This window comes from Hyla sarda, chromosome 9, assembly GCF_029499605.1.
Source record: "Hyla sarda isolate aHylSar1 chromosome 9, aHylSar1.hap1, whole genome shotgun sequence".
Taxonomy (NCBI): Eukaryota; Metazoa; Chordata; class Amphibia; order Anura; family Hylidae; genus Hyla; species Hyla sarda.
The window spans coordinates 40933652-40949492 of NC_079197.1; the positions used below are offsets into that span (position 1 = coordinate 40933652).

General features: G+C 44.9%; 1 protein-coding gene across 3 annotated transcripts in view; it reads right to left on the reverse strand.

The window, feature by feature from the left end:
* Window positions 1-10025: 10025 nt before the first annotated feature.
* The window catches only part of MPP1 (MAGUK p55 scaffold protein 1), a 75695-nt gene continuing 69879 nt past the window's right edge, over window positions 10026-15841 (reverse strand). For all 3 annotated transcript variants that reach the window (XM_056537926.1, XM_056537925.1, XM_056537924.1), the window contains 3 exons: window positions 14272-14474; window positions 12974-13045; window positions 10026-10952 (listed from right to left, as the gene is read on the reverse strand). In XM_056537926.1, the coding sequence (XP_056393901.1) occupies window positions 10776-10952; window positions 12974-13045; window positions 14272-14474 (452 nt within the window). In that variant the 3' untranslated portion in view covers window positions 10026-10775. The remainder of the gene's footprint in view (window positions 10953-12973; window positions 13046-14271; window positions 14475-15841) is intronic.

A 15841-nucleotide genomic window follows, 5' to 3' on the forward strand; every position in this document is an offset into this window, starting at 1 on the left:
ACCGTGTGTAACTGAGAACCCTCCTGACAGACGGACAGTAGGAATAGTTCAGCTACCTAACGTTTGAAACAAAGTGACCTGCCACACCGGCAACCATACCCTGAAACCTGCTTATTTAGGCTCTAAAACTGGTGAGCCCGGAAACTGTTGCCTGTGGCAACCGCCCCGACCTATTAGCCTCCCTGAGTGTCCCGAAACCCCCCCCCCGGCGTGACCTGAGGCCCATTTTCAAGGAGAAAGACTATGCACAAATGCCGGAGACACCAGAGACAAAACGTGCTGACAGAGACCCCGGGAAAAGAAGGCCCAATCATGGACCCCCATCCTGGCTTTTTCAGCCTGCCCCGCGGTGTCCCCGTGACAACCAGTAAGAACCCGTGGGAGGGTCCTGCTAACCCGGCGAAAAACTAGGCTGCCGGGGGCACCATGGGACGCTGCCGAAAAACCCCCCTGTACCTGCAAACACCAAACCCCCCCTGGACCAAGTATCTCCCTGACCGCAGCGGCGGCTAGTGACAGCGAGCAGCCCGAGCTGCCTGTACGACCGACCTCTGGGCTTCAGTGCGGCGCTCCGATACATGCGCCGCTCTCGGCAGCCCACGTGACTATCGGGGAACAGCGGAGGCATCACGTGATACCCTACCCCGTGGTAACTGTGCTCGTATGCCTAGAATGAAGGCCGGATGGGTTGGTGACCCGTACCTCCGCAGGCTATGAGGAAACAATAACCAGGCATACCCGAAGGTGCCCTTACCTGACTCCCAGAAGCAAAACGTCAGGACCGGGTAAACCGCGCAGCTCTACCGGAAGCAGCACGGTGCTGAGGCAGACGCCCGTGAGTCAGGGCCTCTGCCTTAAATCACGCTCAGACTCCTCCCACAAATTAGGTCAGCTCTTCCAGCTAACCTTCACTTGTTTATTATAATGTCATTATACTGTTATGTACCTTTAAATACTGTTACTAAGTGCTGTAACCAAGGAAGGTACCAGTGATCACGTGACTTATAGGACCCCTCCAGAGTCTCCCCCCATATAAACCCTGGGAGGAGCTAGTTCAGTCTCTTGTGTAGTTGCTGCTGAGGAATATTGAGGTAAAGTCCTGAGAGAGTGTCTGTTGTCCTGAGGAGGCCCAAGTTTCCACTAATCCAGTGCCCCACAAGTGAAAGTTAAAACCTGGTAAGCTACATACGGGGTAAAGTCAGTCTAGTCAAGATCAGTCTGTATACAATCAGCGTAGCGAATTGTTCAGCGGAATCTCCGCTCGCCTGACTTTAGCGTATGCCTCAGGAAGTCATGGACACCTTCTTTAGGCTGCATTCACATCTCGTTTTACATACGGGTGCCGGATCCGGCTGGGGAAAACCGGGTGCTCCCATACCCCAGCCGGATCAGCCCGTGAATCCATTTACTTCAATGAGCCGACCGGAGTCAAATGGTGACTCCGGTCGGCTCAGTTTTGACCCGTATCCAGTTTTGTGACCGGCCCTAAAACCGTAGTATACTATGGTTTTAGGTCCGGTTGGGAAACTGGATACGGGTCAAAACTGAGCGGACTGGAGTCACCATTTGACTCTGGTTGGCTCATTAAAGTAAATGGATGTACGGGCTGATCAGGCTGGGGTACGGGAGCACCCGGTTTTCCCCTCCCCCAGCTAGATCCGGCACTCTTATGTAAAAAACGAGATGTGAATGGTGTCCAGCAAAGCAAGAAGAGCAGGCCTTCTAGGAGTTCAGAGATTGTGTGCCGAGGTTTGTAGTATTTGTCGGGGTGCTGCTTTATCTAGGGTACTTTGGCTGCTTTAATATAATGTTTGACAATCAGATTGGAACAGAGGAGGTGACGATGAAGCCAAGGTTTGGAGCATTTGTGGGGGTGCTGCGCTAGAGTATTAGGTATTATAAATGTATAAATTTTTATTATAAATGTATCAATTTTATTATGTTTGGCAATCAAATTGGAACAGAGGAGGCGATGATGAAGACTGGAGAGTATTTTTAAGTGTCCTGGCAAGGATGGTGAATGTGAAGAAAAGGTTGTGATCAGAGAAATGAGGAAATTGGGTTGTAGGCAGGGATGTTAAATTCACCCATAATGAGTGCAGGTATTTCACTAGATAAGAGATGAGGAAGCCTGAAGAATATCTGAGGTTGTGGACCTTACAAGAGAGAAATGCGAATTAGACTGTGTTCTTACAGTGCAGTTGAGTTGCGTTTATTGGGCTCTTTGAACAGCATTAGTATTTAGTAAATACACACGTGTTCCCATTAGTATTTTGATGCATTTTAATGGCAAGAAAAAAAAAATGCAACATTGAAAGCATAAAGTCATTTGCATGGAGAACATTAGTAGAATTACCTGGAAAGTATAATGTGAGGAAAGAAGTATGCATACTCCTCCATATAGCCTGTTCTCTTCAAAAGTATGAGAGAAATGTACCTCAAACTAATACAGTCACAGTTAGCAAATAATACAAGGGACTGCTGCCTACCTAATATGGGGGACTTCTGCTTCCTAACTAATGTGGTGAACTATCTACTAAGTTTCTGCCTAGCTAATATGGGACTTACTACCAAGCCAATAGGGGTGCTAGCTACTACCTACACAGCTTATATGGGGGTTTTCATACAGGGGGCATGACTACCTGGGGGCATGGCCTACATGCAGGGCTGGTTTTAGGCTTAGCGTGGCCCTGGGCAAAATTAAGTGGGGCCCCAAAAGTCATAATAGTACACTAACCAGATTTGCACATTTTGGTCACTTCAAATACCATAAAAAATATCTAAAAAGCTATTGAAAAGTCAAAACAAAAATGGTACCGACAAAAACTACAAATCACAGCGCAAAAAATGACCCTCTTACATCCATATACAGGAAAATAGGCATCAGAATAGTACAATTTTAAGCACTCATTTTTGTACAAAAACTAAAGTAAAAAATAAAAAAAACCTATATAAATTGGGTATTGTTGTAACCGTATGGACCTACAAAATAGAGCTAGTGTGTAGTTTTTACCGAAAGGTGCACTGCGTAGAAACAGATGCCCCCAACTTTTACAAAATGGAATTGTAATATTGAGGTTCTAAACCAGTGTGTGGTATGACACGGCATGCCTGCTACCATTCAACAATACGAGCAGCCACTTCTCTTTGTGGCAGAGGGCACCACCACCATCGCGCCTGATCCTAAGGTGGTGAGGGTGGTGTGATGGAGTTCCATGCGCCCCAAACATGTGTCCTCTCCTCCCCTCAGGTCTCCGGACATTTCCAAACTAGCTCTTCAATATACAGGGTGGGCCATTTATATGGATACACCTTAATAAAATGGGAATGGTTGGTGATATTAACTTCCTGTTTGTGGCACATTAGTATATGTGAGGGGGAAACTTTTCAAGATGGGTGGTGACCATGGCGGCCATTTTGAATCCAACTTTTTTTTCAATAGGATAGGAAGAGGGTCATGTGACACATCAAACCTATTGGGAATTTCACAAGAAAAACAATGATGTGCTTGGTTTTAATGTAACTTTATTCTTTCATGAGTTATTTACAAGTTTCTGACCACTTCTAAAATGTGTTCATTGTGCTGCCCATTGTGTTGGATTGTCAATGCAACCCTCTTCTCCCACTCTTCACACACTGATAGCAACACCGCAGAAATGCTAGCACAGGCTTCCAGTATCTGTAGTTTCAGGTGCTGCACATCTCTTATCTTCACAGCATAGACAATTGCCTTCAGATGACCCCAAAGATAAAAGTCTAAGGGGATCAGATCAGGAGACCTTGGGGACCATTCAACTGGCCCAAGACGACCAATCCACTTTCCAGGAAACTGTTCATCTAGGAATGCTCGGACCTGACACCCATAATGTGGTGGTGCACCATCTTGCTGGAAAAACTCAGGGAACGTGCCAGCTTCAGTGCATAAAGAAGGAAACACATTATGCATATCAAGTGGCCTACATGATGATGTGTTTCCGAAACGGGGCAGTATTAGAACGGTCCAACTTACCATTGTAGACCATAAAGTCACCAGCCCAAATCAGAATATCATAGGTCAGGGACGCAACCACGCCACAAAAGTCTGAAAAAAGAGCAGCGGAGAGTCAGTAGGTGCATAAGAAGTAATAAGGCATAAAATGTTGTCATATAACGATCCCAACAATATCAAGTATCTACCCTCCGGATCATCCCGGGTTTCCTGAACCTGAAAAGGAAAGGAGTTATGCAAGAGTATCATCACCCCTCTACACTTAGTCACATAGGAGGACATATAAAAACAGGCATAGGATTTATGAAAAAACTGAGGGCTAGAGTCCCTGGCAAAATGTGTTTCTTGTAGACAAATGGCATCAAGGTGCAAGCGGGCATAGTCCCGAAAAGCTTTGCTCCTCTTATGTGGGGAATTAAAGCCCCTGACATTGTGTGAGAGAATCTTACTCATCATAGAGAAACCTAAAGAAGTTAAAGGCAGTACTGAGGAATGATTGCGGGTCAATTAGAAGGTGGTCAGCCAGAAGCAATAAGAGGGAGAGCCTAAAGCTCAACATTACATCAGTGTAAAAAAATACTAGAACAAACAAAAATAAAGATAACGAAAACAAAACATAAAAACAAGACCAGGAAATCAGGAAAGATGAGCCACGTAATGGCGTGGACCATCCTACTTCCCGAACCCAAGTAGGTGGGCATGGAGGTGCAGTAGTCTGAGCCGGAGGAAGCCCAGCAGAACAGCAAAATGAAAGCAGGCAGAGATGGCGTAAGTATGAGAGAAGAAAGTGAGGGGGATGGGGGGATAAGGATAAGGGAAGAGAGGAGCAAGAAAGAAAGAATAGCAAAGAAGATCAAGAGGGAGAGGAGGGAGAAGGCCACATGAAAACTGAAGAGCGTCCCGACCTTAGCATGCGGTAACGAGTAGCAACCAAAGCAGTTTAGAGGAAGTCCACCAGCAGCAACGCAGGGAAACTGCAGGAATCGCAAGCACACGGGAGAGCGTCCCACGCATAGTTCACAGCAACATCCAGTGATTACAGCAACATAGGTCTCCCGTAGCAACAAGAGAACTTCAAAGATAACACCAAAACTGGAGAGCGTCCCGAAGTTATAATCCTGTCACCAGGCAACCAGAGTAGTCTAAATAGAGTTCCCTGCATCAAGCAGGAGGACCTCAGAGGTCAGAACGGTCTCCAATATCAATCCCCGGTAACAGAAAAAGAACCCAAGTAGGAGAAAATGTCCTCACAGTGGTGCAGCGGACCTCTGCGATTGATGGGGGAGCCGTCGGTCCTTGAGTACAGTGGCCCAGGTCTTAGTCGGGCATCCCGGACGTTGCGGTAACAGTGGGGGATCCACCATAGCAAGTTTTACATTATTAAAAAGGTCCCGGGCCTCGGGGAACGTCTTGACAACATGAGTTCGGCCTAGTAACTGGAAGGTAAGTGAAAAAGGGAATTCCCCATTGATACTTTATGCTCTCCCTCTGAAGAGCTAAGGTGACTGGCCGGAATTCCCTGCGATGGGCCAGCGTGGTAGGTGCCAGGCCAGAATACAGGTGCCCTGTAGGCGCCATGCCAGGGAGCACGGGGGTATTTCTAGCAGCAAAATGTCCCGTACCTCCTGATAATGCAATTTCAGAACTACATCTCGGGGAGTGTCGGGGTTCTTGGGTCTGGCTAGGGCCCTGTGAATTCTATCGAACCAGAGCATCTCCAGCTCGAACTGCGGGGCCAGGTCATAGAGTAGTAACAGTTTTACCGGAGGTCCACGATCTCCTCCGGAGGGATCTATTTTCAAGATCCTCCAGCTTAAGTTCCAGGGCCTTAAGTTATGCGGCATGATCCCCTAGATCATGGCGGTCAACTTCCACTGCCCCAGTGAGCTCATCTAGCTTTGCCTCCGAATCTGCCACTTGCTGTCCCAAGTCTTGAATCTGGGATGAGAAGTCAGACACCGCTTTAGCCAAGGATGTTTGGAAGAGAGCCTTAATGTTGCGGTACATCGCCACCGGAGTCAGATCCTATGCCGCAGGAGAGTCATCATCAGTATGCCGTGCAGACGAGTAGGGGCGGGAGGTGGCCATCTTAGAGCTAATTGACTTGACTGGGAAAGTCCTTGAGAAAGCTTTTGGTTCCTCTTCCTGGAGGAGTGGGACATGTTCCCCTCCACTTTGAGGTAAATATCTGCCAAGTAGGAGCTGCAGGTGGTGCTTATAAGGGCTTAAAATCTCCAGTCAGCACGGAGCTCACATCAGGTGCTTCCTAGCCATGGGCCGCGTGCATGCGCCTTTCTAACACAGTTTAAAAGAGAAGCCCCTCAGATGGACTGCCTTACTTTCTTACCGTTTAGCTGCTACTCTAAGGACAATTCAAAAAGCTGCTTTATTTTGCATTTAGGAATGAAATAATTAACATAGACCTAAAAATGCTCAGTCAGCCTTTAGGCTGTTTCCACTTTGTTTTATCTGGATTTTTTTTCCACCGGTATTTTCATTCTTGGCCAGATGGCAACCAAGCAGTAACAGCCTGAAGTTACCAGGGTGGACAAGGACAATTGTTACTGGCCCTCCCCAGCCTAAATAATGTCAGTCTGTTACCACCTAGGCCCAGAAGCTCTATTTTGGACACTTCAGGTTTGTTGGGGCCAGCTTTTCCTGGTACCTCTGTGGCAGTGGGCATCAGGTAATATTTGGGGGTTAGCTCTAGCTGTTTTCAAGGCTAAAGCTGGGCCCCAGCTTATTAATGCACTCCATCTATTAAACTGCTACTTCTAAGCCTGTAAAATTAAAAAAGTTGTTACAAAAAACACTGCCACAAGTCCTCGTTTACCATTTTATTAAAGTAAAAAAAATAAATAAATGCTGAAATCTAAATAGTCCACTGAATCAGACCATCTGTAGTGTACATGTATCTGAAATGTGAAGAAAAAATAATTATTTGGGTAAGTACATTTAAAGGGGTAGTCCAGTGGTGAAAAATGTATCCCCTATCCTAAGGATAGGGGATAAGTTTGAGATCGCGGGGGGGGGGGGGGGGGGCGACCGCTGGGGCCCCCTGCGATCTCTCTGTACGGGGGCCAGGCTCTCCGGCCAGATAGCGGGGGTCGACCACCGCATGAAGCGGAGGCCGACACGCCCCCTCAATACATCTCTATGGCAGAGCCGGAGATTGCCAAAGGCAGCGCTACGGCTCTGCCATAGTTGTATTGAGGGGGCGTGTCAGCTGCCGCTTCGCGCGGAGGTCAACACGCCCCCTTCCCGCGGGCTGTTGGGGCCCCGTACAGGAGATCACGGGGGGCCCGAGCGGTCGGACCCCCCGCGATCTGCAACTTATCCCCTATCCTTAGGCTTTGGCAGTACTGGCGTTTTTTTAGGACATTTTTGCAAAAAAACAACAACCAACAACTGTGGAAATTTAGACTTAGGTGGTTATTAATAAGCAAAATAATTATGCCACCTTAAAGAGTACCTGTCATCAAATCATATTTTCTAAACTAACTCAGATTATATTCCCTAACTATTCCTAACACCCCTCCTGCCCTTAAAGGGGTACTCTGCCCCAAGACATCTTATCCCCTATCCAAAGGATAGGGGATAAAATGTCAGATTGCGGGGGACCCCCCGAGATCTCGTCTGCAGCACCCCGCTGTCATGACTGCACAGAGCAAACCCGCTCTGTGCGTAATAGACTTGCATTGAGGAGGTGGGCCGTGATGTCACTAGGGGTGGAGCCGTGAAGTCACGATGCTCCGGCCCTTGTATTGTCCGTCATTACGCACAGAGCGAGTTTGCTCTGTGCAGTAATGACAGGGGTGCTGCACCCGAGATTCCGGGGGTCCCCAGCGATCAGACATCTTATCCCCTATCCTTTGGATAGGGGATAAGGTGTCTGGGGTGGAGTACCCCTTTAAAAAAAAATTCCAAGCTATAAAAAGCTCTGTATCATATCTTTCCTCTTGCTCACATTGTGCGAGCTCCTGGCAGGAGAAAGTGGGCGTTCCCAAGCAGGGTGACATCACTGAAGCCTGTGAGAGCTGTGCCTCACCATGCGTTTGGTCTCCTGCCAGGCCGGGAGGAGACTAAACAGTTTGACTTGCGGCAGGGAACAGAACAGAGCCACCTATGGCCCGTTTTTTTAAATCACATTAAAAACATATCAAAAAAAGTTGAGAATTTTGACAGCAAGTAAATAGTAAAGTGTCTTATCATAAGGAACAATATATTAAAAGTTTAGTTTGGTGACAGGTATTCTTTAAAATTATCATTATTTGAGGCCATCTCCTCAAAGGAAGAGCAATTTGTAAAATCAAGCCATAATAATGAAAGAGACCTTGATTTATGCAATATACTTTATTGGTTTACATCCAAGTCAATACAATAACCTCTTAAGACCATCTCTGAGATTGAAATAGACTTTTTCCCTGCAACAATTGACATGATTCTGAACTTTAATAGCAGTACAAATATAATTCACAACTAAAGGTTCTGGTTGAGGTTGTTGGCACCATCAAACATATATAGTTTTAAAATCACCTGGTTTAAGATGTTGGGAAAAATTTGTGGACCATGTTTCACAACACCTCACAGAGTAGACATGGGAGGTAATGGCTTTCTACTATTTAGCAAACATATGTTCATCATGAAATAAGCACAGTGGCATTATGGCCATTTATGAAAAGTATATCATTTTACGGGCAGACGTATGTTCTTGAGTGTATAGTTCACCAAATGAGAAATAACCATCTTTAGCAGATGTACTGACCCACACAATGCTGATTTACCAGGCTTCATTTACTGTGTGCAAACAGGCAAAAGTAATCTGATACCACAATAAGGCTGGCCATACACATTAGATAGCTGTAAGTCAAACGCTTGTTCAGCCAGCAGAACTTCACCAGCCCCCCAATACATGTGCATGCTCATTTCTCAATAGGGATAGGGGAATAAGCTCATTTCTCTTGAGAACAGAAGGCTTGGCATATTTTATGTCTAACCAACCAGTCCTCCTACCATTAAGGGAGAGTTAAAGGGGTGCTCCGGTAGAAAACCATTGTTTTCAATCAACTGGTGCCAGAGTTAAACAGATTTGTAAATTACTTCTATTACCGTATATACTCGAGTATAAGCTGATCCGAATATAAACCGAGGCCCCTAATTTCACCCCAAAAACCCAGGAAAAGTTATTGACTCGACTATAAGCCTAGGGTGGGAAATAAATCACCCCCCCTCAGGTCATCATCCCCCCCCCTGTCATCATCCAGACCCCGTCATCAACACCCGTCATCATCCCGACACCCGTCATCACCACCGCATGTCAATCCCTTTCAGTGGTCTTCAACCTGCGGACCTCCAGATGTTGCAGAACTACAACTCCCAGCATGCCCGGTCAGCCATCGACTATCCGGGCATGCTGGGAGTTGTAGTTTTGAAACATCTGGAGGTCTGCAGGTTGAAGACCACTGCGGCCTTCGTCATCATCCAGACCCCCCTTTAATTTTCTACTCACCTCCCCTTTGTGGGAAGGAAGGGTGAGCTGGTCCAGGCCATCTATGCTGCAGGGACCATCTGGTGGGGAGGGTTAGTCGTTCCGGGCTGTCCATTTTCACCGGGAGGCCCTCTTCTCTGCTCCAGGCCGGCCCCGGACTAGTGACGTTGCCTTGACGACGACGCACAGGGACGTTCATGCGCAGGTACGTCTGCTGCGCACGGACGTACCTGTGCATCGTCGTCAAGGCAACATCACTAGTCCGGGGCCGGCCCGGAGCGGAGAAGAGAGCCTCCCGGTGAAAATGGACAGCCCGGAACGACTAACCCTCCCCACTGGACGGTGCCTGCAGCATAGATGGCCTGGACCAGTTCACCCTTCCTTCCCACCGAGGGGAGGTGATTGGAAAACTAAAGGGGGGTCTGGATGATGACGAAGGCCACAGTCGTCTTCAACCTGCGGACCTCCAGATGTTTTAAAACTACAACTCCCAGCATGCCCGGACAGCCGATGGCTGTCTGGGCATGCTGGGAGTTGTAGTTTTGCAACATCTGGAGGTCCGCAGGTTGAAGACCACTGAGAAGGGATTGACAGGCAGAGAGTTCACTCGAGTATAAACCGAGGGGGGCGTTTTCAGCACGAAAAATCGTGCTGAAAAAACTCGGCTTATACTCGAGTATATACGGTAAAAATCTTAATCCTTCCAGTACTTAGCTGCTGTATACTACAGAGGAAGTTCTTTGCTTTTTGAATTTCCTGTCTGACCACAGTGCTCTCTGCTGACACCTCTGTCCATATTAGGAAATGTCCAGAGGAGGAGCAAATCTCCATAGGAAACCTCTCCTGCTCTGGACAGTTCCTGAAATGGACAGAGGTGTCAGCAGACAAATTTTAAGTACCCCGATAGTGGTCTGCCTGTCTCACCGAAATCAGTGGGTTTGTGTGACACTCATCTAATGGGTATGGCCACCTTTAGTCCAAGGCCTTCTTTTAGAGTGATCTGAATATACATCTTAACTTTTCAACAGACATGAATACTTGTGTATTTTTGCATTACTTGTTATAAATCTGACAGTACACAAATCATTGTACGCAACAAGGAAATGTCTAGTCTGTTGAAGAGATATTCTGATTATCAGAAATGTGCAACCATAGCAGAAAATAAATGGAGCAAATGTTTATAAATCTCGTAGGAGTACATGAAATTTGACTAAGGAGGAAATAGATCATTTGCCGTATGTTGGGCAGTAAATACCCTATACTGGAGTGGATGTTGGCTTATAACGTATAGTAATATTGTCAATATACCCAGGTCACTGGGACCCACTGGGAAGAGGCACAGGCTGCATCAAGAGCCCCTAGTAGATCCTGAACAGTTTGTTCCACATCATTGTTAACCAGAGTCAGGTCAAAGTATTGAGCATAGCGAACCCGGAGAGCCTCTGAATCTGCACGAAGCTTTTGGAGTGCATCAGACTGTAAAGACAAAAAAAAAGAAGAAAAAAAGTTAACATAAACCACTATAGCTTGGATTTCTATACTATATCGGCAGTGGCCAAAGTATGTTCTTAGATTTGACCTACATCTAATCTACAAAGACCGCTAAGAGCCAAGGAGTAAAGAGCCACTGCCTGCTTATCCCTGCTTGTCCTCTTAATCATAAGGGGTCCTGAGACCCCAAACAAAAAAAAAATTTGACATGTCTCAGTGACATGTCAAAGTTTTTTTTAAATGACAGGTACACAAAAAAAAATTGTAAACCTGAATTATGTAATATAATAAACATCTTGATGATTCTATTAGAAGGACACTAAAGATACTTTGTTGTTTGTCCAGATACTTTTACAGGACGTCTGGTTTGGACAACTCCCCATACAGATGGAGGGGGATCAGGCTAAGTAACACAGCTTGACGCTGCCAGCAGTGAGTAAACATATCATGTGGCAACTGGCTTCTGTTTCCCTGTTTGTGGAGTTTATCTCTGTAAGAACATTCTGAACAAGTCAGACTGAGCTGCTCTCCCTGGAAGTTACAAAATGCATAAAAAGTAATGTGGTTTCCAAACAGAGAGGAAGGGGTTACAATTTTTTGATGTAATAAAATAGATTTTATTCCATGAGACTTAAAGGGGTACTCCGCTGCTCAGTGTTTGGAACAAACTGTTCCAAACGCTAGCAGCTCGTAATTTCATAGCCCCGCCCCCTCATGACATCCCCGCCCGCCCCCTCAAAGCAAGTCTATGGGAGCAGTCACGCCCCCTCCTATAGACTTGCATTGAAGGGGTAGGGCATGACATGAGGGGGCGGGGCTATGACATCACGCGCTGTCAGCGCCCACTCCAGCGTTCGGAACAGTTTGTTCCAAATGTTGAGCAGCGGAGTACCCCTTTAAGGATCAGAATTCAAATTAAGAGGTTTATGGCTAATGTCATAACCAGATTAGCAACTTTGAATGTTCTGAAGACACTGTTGTTTTCATTACAGGCTTTTCATGCCCAAGATTTCTATCCACAGATAAGCTATACAGCATTTTCTGTTTGGCTATTGCTATTGAAATAACAGACTTTATACCTACTAGAGTTAGATTTGCTCGACTCATTTGCTAAATGGGATTAGGTTTTATTTTTTAAGCCACAAGTCTTCTCAAACACAACCCTCACACACATTCTAATATGAATATGGCTTAAGCGGCTTGTTTATAAAGGTTGCAGTAATAAAGGAGAAGTCTCATGAGAGGAGAGTCGGGGTGCTGTACATAAGATTGCGGGGAAGGGGGGAATCATTTGGATAGGGAATAAATTTTCCTACATGAAACTTCTCCTTAAAGGGGTACTCTGTGGAAAACTTTTTTTTCTTTTTGGAACACAGTGCTCTCTGCTGACACCTCTGTCCATTTTAAGAACTGTCCAGAATAAGAGAAAATCCCCATAGAAAACATATGCTGCTCTGGACAGTTCCTAAAATGGACAGATGTCAGCAGAGAGCACTGTGGTCATGATGTCAGCAGAGAGCTCTGTGTTCCAAAAAGAAAATTATTTCCTCTGTAGTATTCAGCAGCTAATAAGTACTGAAAGGATTAAGATTTTTTAATAGAAGTAATTTACAAATCTGTTTAACTTTCTGGCACCAGTTTTAAGGACGCCGGGCGTATGCATACGCCCTGCATCCCGAGTCCTTAAGGACGTGGGGCGTATGCATACGCCCGTGGGAATTCCGGTCCCCGCCGCTAGCAGGTTGGGGACCGGACCGGAATGCCTGCTGAAATTATTCAGCAGGCATTCCGGCACATCGCCGAGGGGGGTCCTGAGACCCCCCCCCCCCCCCCATGTTGGCGATAGATTTGGAGCAGAATAAGCGAGCAGAATTACAAAACTTAATTCCTTTTCAATTCCTGAGTGTGAACATACACTTTGGAATAAAACATCACTAAGCCAATTAAAAGCTCCACAAAAAAAAAAAAAAAAGAAAGAAATACATATACATATATATATTAGTCACCTTGTCAGTATCAGTGGGAGATATAAAGACAATGAATGGAGCCAGCTCTGCTGTACGGACCATCTTTAGTGTCTACAAATAAGACATAAACCATATGTAATTATTATGATGACAAGAGATGTCCATATATTCTGTATACTATGATATACGTGAGCCTTAATGCAAGGAGATTGTAACTATACATAGTGTATAATATCAGTAATAAAAATTTAGTTACCCTTTAGGGTAGGGTCACACGTAGCGTATACGACATGTCTACCCTTTCGCTCATCTAAATTGAGCAGTATACAGAACCGACAGTCCCATAGACTTGCATTGCAATTCCGTATACCACTCGCCTTAGCTGAGCTGTAGTGAAATGACATGGGGGGAGATTTATTAAGCTGTTATCTAGTAGGATTCTCCTTGTTGCCCATAGAACCTATCAGATCTCAGCTGTAGTTTTAGAGCAATATGAGAAGATAAAGCTGAGCTGTGACTGGTTGCTATGGGTAACAGACTCTTACTATAAGACCGCTTGATAAATCTTCCCAATGGTGCAGACACTGGCCAGTCCTGCTTATCAGCTGGTCGGAGCCCCACACTATACACTGAATGAGGTGGGAAACCTTGTGCCAACACCATACAATGAACAACCCCATTCAGTGTAGTTTAGTGCACCACAATGCAGACCGGCAGGATTACTAAAATCAGTGCCTGATATACTGCTGTGGATTGGCCATCATCTAGTCCTGGGGGAAAAAATAAAATTACACAGTATAGGAAATGGTTAATAGTATATGGGTAACGGGTAACGGTATAGTATAATATATATACACACACACACATGTATACATTCTAATACACACACACACTATATATATATATATATATATATATATATATATATATATATATATATATATATATATATATATATATATATATATATAAATATATATATATATATATATATATATTTTGTGTGTATATATATGTGCACATATCTATCCACACACAGTGTCATGGCCATAAATGTTGGCACCCCTGAAAATTTTCAAGAAAATGAAGTATTTCTCACAGGAAAGGATTGCAGTAACACATGTTTTGCTATACACATGTTTATTCCCTGTGTGTATTGGAACTAAAGCATAAAAGGTGTGCCACACTTAGCATGGACAACAGAAAGAGGAGAAGAGAACTGTTTGAGGACCCTGTTGATCTTTTTTCCACAATACTTGATTTTCTTAAAAAATTTCAGGGGTGCCAATATTTACTATATGTAATATATGTAATATATATATATTTTTAGTTCTCACCTGTGGCTCTATGTCGAGAACGGCCACCTTTCCTTCATTGTGGATATCCTTTATAGTCTGGATCTTTGTTCCAAACATATATCCACTAAAGCTGCCAAACTCCAAAAATTGATTTTCCGAAATTCCTTGACTCATTTCTTCCACAGACACAAAATGATACGAGGCACCATTTTCCTCTCCACGTTTTGGGGGACGAGATGTGTCTTAGAAGGTAACAGATAAGAAAGCATTACTATTTTGTCTACAGGCCATTAATACATATTCTATACATTTCCTATCATTTGCAATGAAAATGCAAACCCCAACAGATTCTAGTTTGTCTATAGCGGCATGAGCTGAGGTTTTCTAGGTGTTTTCAGGTCACTCTTTTGGGTTAACAGTTCAGTTCAGTGTATGGCATGTTCAATCTATGCAATACTGAACAGCTGCAGCTCCTTGTGGTCCCCCAATGCTTGTTTCGTGTGCCTGCTTTGTAGCTGAGAAGTCCAGAGGACCTGCCCCTTCAGCCAATCACAAGCAGAGACAAGACACTGCTGCGGCTAGTTACTGGCTAAGCAGGCACATGAAACAACTATCAGGGGACTGGGAAAAGCTGTAAAAGAAGCTGCAGCAGCACCACCTCTGGGGGACCAGGGTAGGGAAGTATATTTCTTGCTCTTCTCTCCAGCCCAGAATCATTAACCCCTTAAAGGGGTACTGCATCCCCACAGGATAGGTGATAAGTAGCTGATCGTGGAGGGTCAGACTGCTGGGACCTCCCCGATCTCCAAAACGGGACCCTTTCTTGCTCAGTGAGGAGCGCGTGTCGTCTACCCCTAGACTGCATGTGCTCCATTCATTTGTATGGGAACACAGAGACCAGAGTCCAGCACTCGGGCATCACCTAAGGAGCTCCCATAGAAATCAATGGAGCGTGTGTCGGGGGTGGGTGGTCCCAGTGGTTGGACTCCCCCTCACAATCAGCTATTTACCCCCCTATTCTGTGGATGGGGGATAACATAATTTTGGCTGCAGTACCCCTTTAAGGATGCCGCCTGTTTTTACCTCCATGACCGGGCACTGTTCAAATCTGGTATTTGTCTCCAAGTGGTAATAACTTTGACATGCTTTTACTAAGCGGCACAATTCTGAGACTTTTTCGTGACACATTGTACTTTATATTAGTGGTGAATCTTTGTTGATACGTGCAGCATTTCTTGTGAAAAACTCCAAAATATTGTGAATTTTTTTTTTGGTGTTTTAATAATTTCTTTTTATTGCATTCACTGTTCGGTAAAAATTATGTTCTCTATATTCTGTGGTTCAGAAGGATTATGCAGATACCCAATTTATATAGCTTTTTATGTTTTTTCTTTTTACAACAAAATCCTTTTCCCCCTTTTTTGTGTTGCCATGTTCTGACAGCCATAACTTTAAAATTTTTCGGCCAACACCATTGTGTGAGGGCTTATTTTTTTTACAAGACGAGCTGTACTTTTTATTGGTACCATTCTTGTGATACATGCTACCTTTTGATTTTTTTTTTTACTTCACGCTTAAAATTTTTTTTTTACGGCGTTCACTGTGTGGG